Source organism: Acanthisitta chloris, unplaced genomic scaffold (genome assembly GCF_000695815.1).
Source record: "Acanthisitta chloris isolate BGI_N310 unplaced genomic scaffold, ASM69581v1 scaffold16381, whole genome shotgun sequence".
Lineage (NCBI taxonomy): Eukaryota > Metazoa > Chordata > Aves > Passeriformes > Acanthisittidae > Acanthisitta > Acanthisitta chloris.
This window is the reverse complement of record NW_008655616.1, coordinates 8,506-25,466: the sequence shown is the minus strand read 5'-3', so window position 1 is coordinate 25,466 and position 16,961 is coordinate 8,506. Positions and strand designations below refer to the sequence as shown.

At 34.5% G+C, this 16,961-nt stretch overlaps 1 protein-coding gene across 1 annotated transcript in view; it reads left to right on the top strand.

Annotated features, from left to right (window-relative positions):
- LOC103811043 (regulating synaptic membrane exocytosis protein 2-like) overlaps nt 1-16,961 on the top strand; it is a gene marked incomplete at both ends in the record, with an annotated part of 50,685 nt that overhangs the window by 28,664 nt on the left and 5,060 nt on the right. Inside the window, 4 exons of the mRNA XM_009083988.1 lie at nt 11,848-12,056; nt 13,400-13,519; nt 15,238-15,337; nt 15,859-15,982. Of these exons, the coding sequence (XP_009082236.1) occupies nt 11,848-12,056; nt 13,400-13,519; nt 15,238-15,337; nt 15,859-15,982 (553 nt within the window). The remainder of the gene's footprint in view (nt 1-11,847; nt 12,057-13,399; nt 13,520-15,237; nt 15,338-15,858; nt 15,983-16,961) is intronic.

The following is a 16,961-nucleotide window of genomic DNA, read 5'->3' as shown; positions in this document are numbered from 1 at the left end:
GCGATAAATATGAAAGCTGCAACTGCCAATGAGAGGACTATTGCATTTCACTAGCTCAGGGACTTTTCTCATGCTTTGATACAAATTGGGACAACTATTGTATCTTAGTAAAATTATATCCAAAGTTGTCTTTTTCTAGCATTGCATTCACCTATTTATTTAGTTCCCATGTCTGATTACATGATGTTGATTGCATGTGGCAGAGTTTTTAGAAGTGGAAAAGATTTTATGGTTGCAAAGGGCACTTAAGTAAAAGGGTTTGACGGATCCTATTGAACTCCTCCTGTTCTCCCTGGAAACAGGCAAACTCCTACTATGTTCTTGGTGTGTGCAGTACCTGAAATTAGAGAAAAAGTGCAGTGAGTTCTTTACTTTTCCCCCACTGGAACACTCTTGTACTTGGAAATATATGCAGGCCGGGGAGTAGGAGATTTTGTAATTAACTACTTTTGTTGCTTCTGACTTGAAGAAATAGCAAATTGTTTATTATGTTTTGCTTACAAAAGAAAGGATGTTGCAAAAACAAGCAAAGAAGAAATTTATAAGAAACTGATCTTAAGAACACAGTCATATATGAAATTGAGGGTCTGAACTAGATGATTTTTGAAGTCCCTTCTAAATCATTCTATGATTCTAGATTCTAAATACAGAAGCCATTTTTTTGCATAAGATCTCATTTGAAATCAATGACAAAAAAGAAAAGATGCTGAATTGTGGCAGGGAAGCAGTTAAAATCTATAACTGTTTTCATTGAGACATGTAGTTTGCCAAAGTTGTTATTCCCAAAGCATATCATACTTGCCAGTTCTTTATCGGATTTGACAGAGGATGATCTAAAAAAAAAAAAAAATACACAGGAAGACCAATGTCACCCTAAAACATCATTAACTGCTTGTGTTGTTTACAGTGTACAGCTATGAGTATAGTCAGTCCCATGTTTTAAAAAAACTGTGGTATGTATTTCAACAAATTGAGTCTAGAATGTAATTTAAAAATCAGTCCATTACAACTAACCAAGATTTTATTTGAAGCTAATTTTATTTTCTTTTGATAGATACGAATAGTTGAAATTTACTTGCATAGTAGTAAGCAGCGACAGAACACTGAGGTTGAACTTATTTGTAATCCCAGTAAAATAAATAAAATATTATCACAGACTTTTTCAGGTAATATAATATTCTAATCATAACAAATTTATTACACCATATTCATGCTTTGTTTTTCACAAAACCTTCACTCTGGCAAGGATTGTAGTTCTTACATTACAGCAAAGATGCTGTGTGGTGTTTTGCCTGTGCTGAGCAGACACAGGCAGAAGAGTGTTTCAGAGAGTCTAAGAAGAATTTGCTGAGCAGTCTTTCAAGGGACTAATGGGTGCATTTCTAAGCGGTCACTGCCAGGTTTAAATCAGGGGAATGATCCTTCTGTCATTTACAAGTCAGCTGGCCATCTGTTAAGGTTATTGCGTTGACACCTGTGGCAGCTGGATCCTACATCTGGTTTTTTCACATCAGAGTCCTGTACAGATATATCAAGAATGCATGATGGGGAGAGGTAGTCTCTTTATTTTAAAATAAAATTCAAACAAACAAAACCAACCACAAAATAAATAAATTCTTTACATGTAATTGTCATGTTTCTTGCTATGTTTTCCCATTAGGGGCTTTCAGTTTCATACTTGATGGAGGTGAATAAGTGGATCATGAGTGAAGTGCATAAGTCTCTGGACAGGTGATGGAGATAACATGATGTGTTTTCTGCTAGTCTTCTTTAGGTAATAGCGAGTTAGTAATATAGCAGTTTATCTGAAGATAAAACCGTTACAAAGAGTCACAAGACAAATGAAAAAAAACATTTTATTTGAAGGGTTGTATTAATCTGGATTAATTATATTGTTGAGTAAGTTGCACACCTAAGAAAATGAGTAACTGAAGCAAGGGAGAAGAGGATGGTTTGAAAATGGCTGTACCACAAGTGTCTTATGCAAGTTAAGTCACTTGGTGGCTTTTGAAACATTTTGCTTAGTATTTGCTTTACTTGATATATTTGTAACAAGAATAAGTGACTAACCTCATTTGGAGCAGTATGGTGGCCCTGTTTGCATTGCAAATGTGCAGCTTCTCTTCTGTGAGTATAGCTCTTTTACCTGGAGAAGAAAAGGGTGGTCCAGGCTCATTGATGCAGTTTGTTTGCTTATGAAAAAGTCTTCTGGTGTGAGGCACACAAGTTACACTGGCTGAAGGACTGCTTTGTGCAATGAGAGCCTCCATAATGTAGGACCTGGTCCAATCTATGAGGTGTAATTCCCTCCTGGTTCTGCAGGTATTAAGTATTATGACTTTTTGCCTTCTCTCACCACAGATTCCAGATATTTAAAGATGAACAAGTAAAGGATGTGAGGAAATTTTTCTTGAAAAGTAGTGGAAAATACTGACCTTTTGTTTAAACTCTTTCTGGAAATGTTTAGCCTCAGGAGATGTATTTTTGGGTAATTGTGATCATATAAAAACAGGAGACTGAGATTAAATCCCTTATGTAACTTTTATTACAGCTTCAGCTACCATGAAGGCTATAATTATGAGTGTAGTTCTTGTTGACTGCAGAAAGGTCCCTGAGCAACATGCTTCTTTCTGTATTCAGCGAAATGAAATAATTACAGACCTAGCATCAACTATCTTTCCGTGGAGCCTTCTTCCATTGTTCTGTATTCTTTTAAAATAATGAAGACACTGAAAATTGCAATTACGAAATCTACTTTTTATCATTAGGATTAAAAATTAATTTTTGAATGTAAATTGCATCTATATCTCTCCGTATTTAAGAATCTTACCTTTATATTTCTACAACATTATTAGCCATATTGGCTCTCTTTGAAGAACATCCTTAGACAATTTCTGTTCAAAGGAGGTTTCCATCCAGCTTGTATGCATAGACATGAGCAGTTTGTGATGGATGGTGGGAAGATGATTTTTTTGTTTGTTTCTATAATATAATAAAATATAATGTTTATTTGGTGAGTAGATTTTTATAAATTCTTGTCATTTCCTAAGAATGAGTATAATAGAGCTAGGAAAAGGTAGAACTACAACCCTAGAAATTTCTAAAGAAAAATCAAGTCCTGTATTTCTCAAGTTTGGCCCTGATGATTGTTTGGAACACTTAACAATGTTTGATGCTATGTCTGTATGTCATCTACTCATTTAAGAGGGTAATTTTAGCATCTACTACATTGTGCAGATTCTACAAAAGAACCATTCCTTGAATTTAACTGTACCTCCTTACTCCTGCAGAACTAACGTACTCAGAGCATCAGAGAAATACTTCAAGAGACAAATAATTTTGCATTTAAATCTGCATTTAGATTACATACAGTAACTAATGAAAGGGGCCATTAACTGAAGAAACAGATATTGATTAGTTAGGTATTTAATCTACACCTTTTGTTCTGTGCACATAAAATAATTGTGTGGATGGGGGAGTTACCATCATACTATTAAAGTTTATATATTAGTACATTTTTATAGGGACTAAATTAATGCTTCATAGCAAGCTAAGTCTCATATTATCTTTACCTTCTGAATATTTAATTTTGCAACCTAGCCTTCCTCTTCATGTAGCATGTATGTGAATTTTCCTGCATGTACATACAAACCTGTATATACATGTGCAAAATAACCTTGATGGTGCTAAGGTGTCTTAAAAACCAACCACAATCCTTGGTATTTTATTTTTGCACATCTGTTCTTTAAACTATAAATCAGGTATATCAGATCATGGCTCTAAACTAATTTGATTATACAGTATCACACTGCCAAGTGTGTGCACAGAAGGCATGAAACTAAATTAGGCAGTTCATTATGATTGTTACTTCTGGAATCCACTGCAGTTTCATTTTCAGGTTTTCTGTTCCTCTTTAAAGAGGTAATTAATTTCCTTCAAAGAAGGTGGTTTGACAAAAATAACATGTAACAAAACTCAAAACAATAGGTATTTTTACATATACCAAATTGCTTTCTCCATCATGACTACTAAAGGGGAGATCAATAATTAATGATCCAATTACTAGTTTACAGAGGCTTTTATTGCAGTGTCAAGGTGATGAAAAACCCTCTCACACTTTTTTTTTCTGCTTACTGAATCAGCAGATGCACTGCATGTTTCTAGACCATTTGTGGCATGTGTGCTGCAAGGGATGGATGATATTTTTGATTTACTGTTGTAATTACACTCTTGTTTCTTAAATCAAATAATTTTAACAGTGAAGTGAATGTATGTTATGTCTCCTGCAGTTTAGTTTTGAGAAGGTAGCAGGTTAAAAATTGCACTCATTTCGACAATCAGGAAGATATTGGTATTCCACATGTGAAATGTTAGATCAGGTTTAAGGAAAAAACCTGCTGTGATTTGTATTGAAATGCTGTATTTCCTTGTCACAAATAGTTTAAATAGGTGACATATACCATAATAGTTGTATTTCCCATTTGATTGTTAGGTAGATTTTTAAAATTTACCTGTGGCTTTCTACACAATGCAAACTGAGAATTAAGACCAAGAAAATAAGTCATCTTAACTCCTGAGTGATGGTTTGCTATTCAAAATGTCTGGTTCCAGTATGCAATACAGAATAATATTTTTTTAAGGTTATTCTTGTTTTAGTTCTAAAATGTGTGTTACCTCATCAGTGATCAGGGCATTTAGAGTGAATTTAGAGTCCTTTTCTGTACCCACTGAACACTTGTAATAAATTATTGGGAAAACTGTGGTTAGAAATGTGGTCTGGAACTTTTGTGTGTTACTCCTTCCATTCAGCTGTCAGCTATGTCCAAGGGTGAAAGTGGAGGATATCTTTTCCTTGCAAACAAAACCTAATAACTGCACAGAAAAAGGCAGCAGTAATCTGGAATGTAGATGCTGGTATGACTATTTTATAAGATTGTTTCACTGCAAAATTTTAAATATTTCCATGTTTTAAATTTTTTATTATTGTTGTTGTTGTTGAACTATTCTATTAGATAACCAGATACATTATTTGAATATGGGTTATACTGAAAATCACATGAGTACTTCTTAATATCACTTCTTGGTAGCAAGATGTCAGTGGTCCTGACTAGAAGCAGTGGAGAGAGAAGAAAAAGTTGTGATCAATGAAACAGCTGTCTGATCCTCAGTCATAATATATGGGTGGCTGTTGGGCTCACAACGGCAATTGATTCTAGATAATGATGTGCCTATGATAGAAGACATCTCTATGTTAGTAATGTCTCCTTTCATTAGGATTATGTCTAGATGACTTTGGGGTTAAAGTATAGAAAACTGTTACGAATAAATATATTGATGTTTCTTTAAAACTAAGCTAAGAAGATTTTTCTTCCTGATGTGTTCACTGTTTCCGCTTTACTCATGGCTGATTGTTCTCTTGATGAAATTAATACAGCTCTCTCATGAGTGCAACTGACATGTTAAGTTTATGTCCTTGTTTGTGAATTTGACATCATGCCTCATGGAGAATCCATTCCTTTGCTGCCTTTCATGGTTTCCAGTTGTCTTTACTTTGCAAATTTGAGACTTACTTAGTAATTAAGATATACAGATTCCAAGTAGCTGAGGGTTATTTTCTGTAATAATTAGTGTTGACATCAAAGCACTAAAGCTTGAAAGTAAATAAGCACACAATATAAGGGTTTTTTTAATGTTTGTTTGTTGTTTGTTTTTTTTCTGTTACTAATAAATATTAGGTAGAATTTTGCATGTAGAAAACATTATTATAGACTCCCTGTTAGCAGATGTCCATTTTTAATAGGAGTTTAAAATGCACCTGGTCTCTCAAATGCACTGTCTCTCAAAGGTAGAGAGCTCATATGTCTGTCCAAATAGAAATAGGTTCACATTTAGGCTTCAGTACATGTGATTAAATCCTGTGGTTCTGAGACTTTCAGATGCCGGACAGCCTTGTTTGAGCTTCTCTGGCAGTCATTTTGCCAAATTCACAACTTCAGGATGTAAAAAGAGTGTCTATCTGTGGAAAGCTGAGTACAGGGTAGGCCAGCACTAAGTGAACTGCATAAGGAAATGTGTCTTCTAATGCTAAATAGAGTTTTCCTGAAGCTACTTATTTCCTCAGTTTAACCAAGAGTCCTTTGGTAATGAAAAGAAAAATCTAATGGAAATAGGTACCATGAGCACATAAGACCCAAACCTGCTGCCTAAACTTTGCATCTGTTTCTCACAAATTTTCATAGTGCTCCAATTATGAACTGAGTTGACTTTCAGGGGGCTATAAGGCTTGTTTCCAACTGTCTTGTCAGGTTTTACTGTTGCCTTGCTGTTGGCAGCAAGGCAGCTGAATTTGCCTGGACTCTTTTCAAAGTCTCGGCAAGGAATTTGTTGTGCATGTGCAGTTTGGTTCCCAGTTGGGCAGCAGTTCCAGCACATGATAGAGCCCTTAGATATTCTGTGCTTCCTTAGCAGTTGTATTCCCAGGTGACTTATTTTTCTGATTCAGGAAACAGGGCTTTTTTCCTCACCTTCCAGACACCAGTTAATTTCTATGTACATTATATCCAAGAACTTATTAACTTTCAGTAAACTAGTCTGTAAAAAAGAGTGTGCTCACTGAGAACACCGAACTGGGCTATCTGGTTTTAGTTGATGGGAATATAATCATAGTGTTACATAAGACTGAGCTGCTGAAACAGGGGCCAGATATGGGATTCTTTCATGGGATTCATAGGTTTTATTCTCTCCTGCATTAGTAGTAGCACTTGCTTCCTCTTTAAGCAGGTCCCTTATTCGGGTTTAGGCAAGCTGGTATTGCTGATATTGGTTCCAAGCCTGGGATGGTGAAGGACTTGTTATGAAGCTGTCAGCTGGAATTGTAAGGTGAAGGGTTGTGTTTAGAACAGAGAAGCTGGGAAGAGGTGGTCAGCCCATGAACACGTGTATGGTCTTAGTGGATGTGAGTGGGGAAGAAAAAGGAAAAATGCATATTTTAAAGATAATAAAAAAGTAGTATATTACTTTTGATTGCTTACTACTGGGCATGATCCAGAAATTCTGTCTTATCTAAGCTTTCCAATGCGTATTTTCCTTTGTACTCTACTGAAGGAATTTCCTTTCTCAGGCATAGGTTCAAAACTTCCTACTGGAAGTAGGAGGAAGTGAAAACGCTCTAAGCAGGGTAAATCATGTAATTTGGAGGAAACATCTTCCTAAGACAAAGTCTTAAGACAATCACACAAGAGAGAAATCCATAGGGTATCATGCTTAATTAGTTCCATTTCTCCCTGGTCTTGTCAGAAATAGAGTAGTAGGGAACATAAAGATGTGCAAATCTGAAAAACTTGAATATTAATAAGAACTGGAGGTGGTGGACTGGGACTCAAGTTTTAAGTGTTGGTCTGTTTCCCATGACTTCTTAACACTACCAATCCATTTTCCTGGTGTCCCAGAGTGTGAGTTTCTGTACTAGAGCATATGACAAAGGTCATGGTGTGACATATAGGATCACACTCCAGGTGTCATGGGAGAGAAATGGTTGTAAGTGTATAAGGTCATCTAGTTTGTGCACTGTGCTGACTGGAAGCATCTCTTCCAGTGGGAATCTGGTGAGTGTTGACTTCCATTAAGAAATGATGATATTATAGGACATTTATCAAAATATATTTGACCAATAGACTGGGACTAATTTTATTTTAGAAAATGTAATTTTGAAAAAGGTATTTCCTGAAATTTAAATCCTTCCAGCAAAGCATACTTAAAAAATACTTCCAGTAAATATTTTTCTATTAATAGTGATGCTAAGTCTCATCATTTCAGAAGGAGAGCCGGAATGAAATAGTCATACTGAAACCCTTTAACCCTGTATATTAGATAAGCCTTTCTGTTAAGAGTAATATCTTTTCTATAAGCAGTACTTGTAGTTGAAAGCAATGCTATGTTGGGTAAACTAGGGGTTTCTTAAGGGTAAACTAGGGTCTTGAATTGTAATAAGATTTTCACCTAAACAGTGACACTTAAAAAAAAATTGATGTATTTTTAAATTCTTAATGACTAACCCATGTAGACCAGAGAGGTTTCTATGGTAGCAGTATCTCTGGTCAATGCCTGTATGCTCCCAAAGTCATCATTTTTGCCACATGGGTATGCATTGTTATGTGCCACCCCTGCCCCAGTCTATTCTCTCACCTGCCTTGTGGGATGCACCACTCTGCTAATCACAATCTTCTTCCAACTGTGTATCTTTTCTGTTATGTTTTTTATTTCTTAGCCATTAGGAATTCAAGTGTTTTATGGATGTTCACCATTAACAAGGGCAGTTATGCAAGGACACAGAAAATCAGACACTTTATCACATCTAGTGTTCCTATAAGTCTGCAGATCCATATATGAGAGTTGAGATTTCATCTGATTAAATATAGACACTCACAAATGAGGGATCTACACCCAAGCAAGCTTTCCATATACATACAGAGCTAATTGGCATTAATAAGAGCAGACCGTACATATGTCCTTGCTCATATCCAGCTGCACTCCTGAACTCAGGAGTCATCTGAATGCTGTTATAATGATATTAGCTGAGATTGTATTGTGCTTAGTAGTATATTAGTTCCTATTTCTATGAATGTTGGCTTTGATATTATAGCTTATATAATTTATCAATGAGGTGACAGGTTTTTCCTGAGTCATTTCTGCTGCACACCTTAATTGCACATATTCTCAATAACAGAGCATCTTCTATTGTAGGAGAGAAATACCTAAGAGAGTGGGAAGTGCGTTCTCTGGTACTTGAAATTAAAATGACCATGCCTTTGTTTAAGAAAGATTATGGTTTAACAATTTTTCTTATAGGGAAACAAAAAAACAACTATGTGCCTTACGTGTATTACTTTTAATTTTGCAAGATTTTGAAAACCGTTTACCCAGTCAAGATTTTAATGTTTATAGAACTCACACTGAAAAATTTATGTCCAGTGATTTTATCAAGCCATTCATTGTACCTCAAAAAAGTGTGGGTGTACTAAGCCATACATGTGTCTCACACAAATACAATATGCTACAGGACTTCCAGACAGCCAGACAGCTTTTATTAACTTGCACAGTATTTAGGCTTGTCATGGAGATCACTTAATGTGGTGTTAAGAGCAAAATCTATAAGATCTTCAATGTCTTTATAGTTTTTATTCCTATGACAAGTTTTTGGAAACATATAACTACATATTTTGATGCAAATATTAATACAGATAAAAAATAAAACAGTCTTTGGATGGAGTTTTTGTTTATTTTCATTTTATAAATACCAAATAACTAGTATTTACTTTGATATACAACAAAAATAAAAAGAAAGTCAGCTTTCTACATCTTCATTGAAAAGGAGAAGGGAAAATGGTGGAGCAAGAAGTGGGAGTGCTCTGATCAGGCAACAGGCTCAACTTTCCAAGTGTTCCTCCATGCAGGTTTAGGTTCAGGGCTTGTCATTTGATGAAGAGTAACTGTTTTTGCAAAATAACTGTTTGGGTTTGGTTTTTTAAAATGTAAATAATTTCTATATGCTAATGCCTCAGGTATGCTGGGCTGAATGTGTCTGATCTTGGACACATATAGTACGTGGATGCACCATACAGTAATACATGGGTGAGAGAAGTCTTAAACAAAGCAGAAATCAGTTCCACCAGCAGAGGAGTCTGGGATCTATGTTTAAAGGCCCCAGGTGATTTGTAAAACAGGCAATATAGGAACTGGAACACTTCCTATCTTCTGGTATCTCTAAATGGATATTTATGAGTAAAGGCTAGAACTTCATTAGCTTACTGATGATTTCAGTCACTTCCCCTGAATCAATGTCTGGAGGCGGAGGTAAGACGACACTGGAAATTCCATGGCAGAAGTACATTTGAGCAAAATCTTTATAGATTTCAGAAGAATATTTCTTTCCCCTTTAGCAGTATAGCCACCTTCCTATCTGTAATACAGTCTAGATGTTAACATTCATGGCAAAGAAGTTTTGATAAGAATTTCCCATTTTAAAATGTTATCTTTCTTTCAAGAATCAAGAAACTTATGTGTGAACATATTTACAGTAGGCCTATGTATTACTGAGAAGATATGAATGAATTAAATCTTCAAAACAATTTTATGAGGTCCCTTTAACAGTGTTTTTATGAAAGAAAAGGCCTTTTGATATGCTACAATATTTCTGCAATGTGTAAGGGACTAAGTTCAAAGTGTCTTTTTGAAAATAAAACCTTTGCATTCTGAATATTTTCTTCTTGAAAATGAAAATGAGATTATTTTTTTCACAGAGCATATGCGAGTCTATATATTAGGACAAAACAAGTGACAAAAAGATCTTATTTCTCATTGTACATATATCTCTCCAAGAAGACAATGTTTTACTTTTCCAAAGCCTGTATTAGCTTTCTGTTGCTTAGTTTTACAGGGCTGTAACTTCACATCCTCTCCGTAAAGTTTTCCAGGGGAGTGTTAAGACAGCGATAAAACCCGTTAGTTACATTCATTGCCTTATTAATGTAGTTTCGGAAGAATAGGTTGACCAATGTCAAAGCAGGATCTGAAGTAATGGAAATAGAAAAATGCTGTTTGCAGTCTGTACTATAAAGAGGAGAACTACTTTGGGTTAGTGTTCTTTTGGTCTTGAAATTCAATAGAAAACTAAACATTTGTTTCCTGTGTACAAGAATATAAAAATATTATGTGGCATGTCGTAACAAAATGTTTCTCATGTAGCATGTAGTGACAATGGTGAGAAAAAAAAAAAGAAAGAAATGTAATAATGCAAAATGTGTGGGCATAATTTGCAGTTTAAAGTACCTGCATAGAAGAGACTGTTTTATTAAAATACATGAGTCATTCCCCAATTTTATGGACAGCAGCATTGATTTAGACCTTTTCTTTAAAACTGTTTTTCAAACTTGTCTTTCTACCATGTGTCTGCCATGCAGGTTAAATTTTGATTCCATAAGATATCTATATATTTTGTCAAAACCTTACATGTTCCCAATTATGGAGTACTTGTACTTACTAGAATTCTTCCTGATATTTAGCAAGTAGGCAAAGCAAAGTTAATATGCCTTTTATTCTATATATAGTTCCTATATTTCTTATCAGTCTTTCATATTTAACAGGTAATTGACCTTTCTTACAACATCATCTGCTCTACAGCCTTGAAGCATTTTATTGAAGTTATTAGAATAAATACTAATTTGTGTAGAAAAGTGAAGAAATACATTCCTTAAGACAAAACTGTCCCTTTATATTTTGATGAAAATTCATTCCATATTAAAATGTTTTCCCTTTTCTGTTAGAAATACAAAACAATTTGCCTTTTCCTTTACTGTAATTAAATTTAAATTAATTTACAGTAAGTAGTGACACTTAAGAACTCTGAAGCAATGATGCTTTACACTGTACATAATTTTATGCCCACATAGACACCCACAGACTTGTCTCCTTCCTCAGCATTTTTCATATTTCATGTAGTCTGTTGTTGGATCCTTAACTTTTTTTTGGAAGCCCTTTGCAAGTCCTGCCAACAGAGGTTGTGAATCAGATAGGATAATCAGAAGTCTACAGTTTTACTGTATCTTTGTCTGTCCTTTCTTTCACCTTTCCTTTACTGCACTATCTTGTCTGTCTGATTCTCGCAGGAGACATGGATTACAACTGGTTGGACCATACGTCTTGGCATAGCAGTGAGGCATCCCCAATGTCTTTGGTGAGACATGTGGAGCCTTACCATTTAGTTTCCTTTATCATTTCACATTTCCTTGGTTTTATTTACACTTTTGCATGTTTTCTTTTTTGTATCCTTTTTTTATCCCACACCTATAGGGGACAGTCAAAGGGGAAAAAGAAAAACTAGTGAGCAGGCAGTATTGTCGGATTCTAACATCTTATCCCAGAGGCAAAAGAAAATGGTGTGCTTTGGTGGCCACTCTTTGGAAGAGGACTGGGAATGGTCTGAGCCTCAGATAAAAGACTCTGGGGTAGATACGTGTAGTAGCACAACTCTAAACGAGGAACATAGCCATAGTGAGAAGGTACTGAGATTACTGAGCCTGCATTTTAACCTGCTCATTTGGTCTTTGTTTGCTCTCTGTCACTCATTAAATTAGTGCATAAAATAAAAGATAGGGTGTTTCTAGAGACAATGTAGCATTTCTTAAGGTGCAGAAAAGAAAAACAAATGAAAAGTCTTTGCATGCTTGCAGCTGTTACTCTTTGGCAGCCTAAGAAAAAAAATTGAGAGGCATAAAGGAATGTTGTTCTTACAGTTGCAAAATAGCATATCATGGTATTACCTTAAAACATAAAGTAATTAACAATAAGGATTCTACTGATTGGCTTATTTGATTTACTGTGTTCAAACTCCTGGGGATGAAATTAAATTAATAGTTCAAACCCCAGGTGAAAAAGGGAGAAAATTGGGTCTCTCTGCACAGAAAAGTTGTTTTTCTTTTTTCCCTTTCACTGTCATGGTTGTTCATTTGTTTTGTTGCCATGCGATTTTTGTGCAGTATTGTGCAGAATTAAAGGCTTTGCCATCTGCTTTGGTATTTTTTATGTTTGCTTTCTGTTTGGTGATTATGATAAATCTTTTTAGAGTTATTAGTTGTAATGGGAGCAGATTTATCTGTGCCTGCTAATTTTGCATGAAATAGAGCATGAAATAGTATTTTTCTGTGAAAAAGTGTTATGATTACACAAAAGAAAATTTAAACATTTATTAATTATATCAATAAAGTATAACTGTGCCCATATATTGTAATGGAATAATACTGTTCAGTGTAAATGTGCTTCATATGTGAAGTAATTATTCCAAGAAAGAAACAGAACATCTAAATGAAGTAATGGCTGTACTTTTAAATGTACTTTGTAATTTTTAATATATTACTACTGAGAGAAAATAAACACTGAAAATTTTCATTAGTCTTAGATAAAAATTGACATGTTTGAAATAGTGGAAAAAGAGGTAATTTCTTAAATTTTTGGTTTGATTTAAACTTCTTTTCCAGTATTGCTCTTACATTAGACTTTTATAGCTTTTTTTCTCAGTACTGAGGTGTGATTGTCATTGTATGTAGATAACTATGCATAGTTGTCTACATCTGTCTAATCAAGATTCAAGGATCATTCTAGATATTTACAAATTGGATTTAGTAAAATAGATAATGTTATTAAATATTATACATGCATTGTGATGAACTATATATCCAAACAAATATTTTCCAGCACAGTTTGCTGTCATTCTATTGCATTGACTTTATTGTAATCATAATACTTTAATGGCATTTAAAAACTATATCAGGAAATGAAAAGTATTGCTGAGATATTTTTCATTAAAACCCTACTCACTGTATTTTCCATTAACACCATATGATAGCATCCAGTAACTTGGCAACCATCCAAAGATGGAGATCGTCTCATTGGTCGGATTTTGTTAAATAAACGACTAAAAGATGGAAGTGTGCCTAGAGACTCGGGAGCAATGCTTGGATTGAAGGTTGGTAATGAGTAATTTTGAAACTAATTACTCTCTCAGTTAAACTAGCTACCTTTATAATGAAAGTAATCTCACATTCTATAGTGAATGCATACCAGTATTGATAATGTCTTATCACTCCAAAAATTACAATATAGACATGTTATATTCAATTAACTAGATTAATTTTACAGGGTCCTTGTCAGGCTCAAAAAAATTGTATTTTTCTGAAGGACTAGATGTGTTTTCACAAGTTTTCTGAGAATGTGTGCTAAGTGCATTCTTGCTGGGCAAGCCAAGCCCTGTCTGCACTTTTCAATATTGAGTATTGCACCATGGTGTAAGTTCTATCACCCAAAAGAGAGCAGAAATGTGAAAAATAAATTAGCTCTTTTGAAGACCTGAGGGACATTTGGAAGTTAATAACATTTCAATCCGGATCAGAGTCTGCCAATGGAACAGTCTCTTTCTGGATTTTTCTGTTCAATTTACCACATTTTAAATACACAAACCAGAAAATTATTTTATATATATTGAGGTTTATCACTAAATAATATGTTCACCTCTTTTTCATGATGCAGTGCTCTTTAAACACATTGTAAAGCTTTTTCTGGCTCATACCTTGATCTCAGGTTTATGTTATATAATTATTTGCAGTTCCAGAAATACAAGTACAAAAGTGAGAATGAATTATACATTGAATATATGTATTTATTTTGATTTGACATCCTTGTTCTGGGAAATAAATACAAAGTTTTAATTTTCCATTCTCTATTTAGCATGACTCTTACTTCAGTTTGGGTATGCAGATTAGGCTATACTCATACCCTATGATTAGGAATTAAATCAGTGTAGTTACTTATACACTAACATGCTTTGGAAATATTTGAATTTTTTATTTACTTGACAAATATTTTTATTTGAAGTCAGTGGAGAAGCCAGTTGAGCATCAATTTTTTGTTTAAATGATGATGGTAAAATTTTTAAAATCTTGTATTATAAACACCGAGGTTCATTAATAGTTCAGAACCAAGAGTACTACTTAATCTCAAAAGACATCTGAAACGAGTAATTTTCAGGAATTATTCCTGACCTGAATTTTCAAATATTTACTTATTGAAAGTAAACTAAACTGTATTTAGTATCACAAATTTGAAATCTCAATGTGAAGACTGCTAAGAAACCTTAAGAAAGTGAAGGTTATGCATTTTTGTCCAATTCTGATAGGTGAATCTCCAGATTATAGGATAAATATTAAGATCAAACCTGTTGAAGTTTCCCATGGAGAAATCATCAGCATGACAAGTATTTTCATCTGACTTGCCCAGCCAAAGGGAATTAAGTGAGACATTCAATGCTCAGTGTGAACATCATGACTTCTTTTATATTAATATATCTATTTTCTGTTAAAGACTTCTTGAAGTAGCAGTCTAATGACCAATACCCTACATTGTTTTGGGTGGTAATTTATAATACAATGAAATACTATACATATATTTGCTGAAATGTAAAAGCTTTAGCATTCTGCATTTGCATTGTTTTTGAATTGTACACTTTGCCAGAATAGCCTCAAACATAACCTGTCATAGCCAAAATTCTGTGGTGGTTTTTTCAAGTGTTTGTCTTACCTGGGCTGCATAAAAGCCAAGGAAACAGCTGAATTCTTCTTTCTGTTGACAGAACATTTAAGTAATTTAAAGTAATTTTCATTCTATGAAAATACTTCCTCTTTGAAACAGGTAGTAGGAGGAAAGATGACTGAATCAGGTCGACTCTGCGCATTTATCACCAAAGTTAAAAAAGGAAGCTTAGCTGATACAGTGGGGCATCTTAGACCAGGTATGTATCTGCTATAGGTCTATACTACTGAGTTGCTTTTGTGAAGGTGATAACAAATGAGCAAGTTTAATTAGATGTGAAATTGTGTTGCATAGTTGCCATGAAATACTGCAGAATTCAACCTGACTTTCAGTTATTAGATTGTCACTTTTGTGAAATATATACATTATCATGTTGTTAAAAGAATAATTTAACATTTTTATGCATCTTTTTATACTCAAAATAATATTCCACTGATGTCCTGCCCAGTCACTTTGGCCGCAGCTGCCAAAGCAAGCAAGAGCTGTATCTAATTCAACAGAGGTCCTACTGATTATATCATTGTTTCACTGAACTTTACATATTTGAAGCTGAGCTGCAGAAGACCTTTAATACTAAGGATTTGCCTGAATGGAGGACTCCAAGCTTGTTCTGTAACACAGGTTTCACAATCCAGTAAACTGACAGTAGAATGGCTTAAATTGTCATTGTAAGTGCAATCCACAGCAGACTTCCTAAGCAGGGTATTACTGAAATTGCAGGTGATGAAGTATTAGAATGGAATGGAAGGATACTACAAGGAGCCACCTTTGAGGAAGTGTATAACATCATTTTAGAATCCAAACCTGAGCCACAAGTGGAGCTTGTAGTTTCAAGACCAATAGGGTAAGTAATTCTATGAATTTTTGTATTAAATATGATAAAAGTATTGCTAAATTTCACTCTTAGGGCGGAGTATATGAAACATTCATAAACACCATAGACAGTAAAACTTTATGCAAAATTCTGTAAAACAAAAGCATAGCTAGAATGATAGATATTGCCAGTGAGTAATAAGAGATGGTATCAAATCCTTTATTTTCTGAGTCCCAGGCATTATCTGCTACTGTGGTTAAAAATAGATTCCCTTCTGTGGCTGTTCAGTTGGTGATCTGGCCTCTATTGGCCCTGAAACTGTGGTTATGCTAATTGTAATTCTTGACTATTGATTTTTATTTCTCCATTCCCATTTTTTTATAGTATATATATAAAATTATAGGATCATATTTGGTCTATGAACTGATGATGAACTCTATTTATTGTGAATCTGCAGTGTAGAATTTTGCGCAAAATACAGTATGCTAATGACAAAATCAATATGCTTTGGAAAGTCTCAAATCCACATTTGCATCATCTTCATCTATGCAATCTACTGAATTATTGCTTATTATCTAATACAGAACAAGTCTGAATGAATAACTAGGACTGTGTGGGACTTTTTTTTCGCTGCTTTGCATTTTTATTAGCCTTCAAACCTACCTCTTGTCTAAATTTTTTTTTTGCACAGCTATAGTTGCTTTGTTATATTAGGCCGTGAATGCTTCCCCTTCTTCATGTGTCCTTTTTCTTCCTAGTTCCTACACCATAAAGTCATATCCATCATTTTTTACTTCATTGGAAGTTCCATAACTGATCACACCACGGCTGTGAAGAGGGGGATACTTGAAGATGCTTACAGTTGTTAAGGATTTTTTTCCCCCACAGTGTTTATTATGTACATGTCACAACTGTACAGGGTGCTAGGTAATCTCATCTAGGCTCCCATTTCCACATGTGGTTGGACCAGATGGTCTTTCAAGATTGTTTCCAACTTCGGCTATTCTAA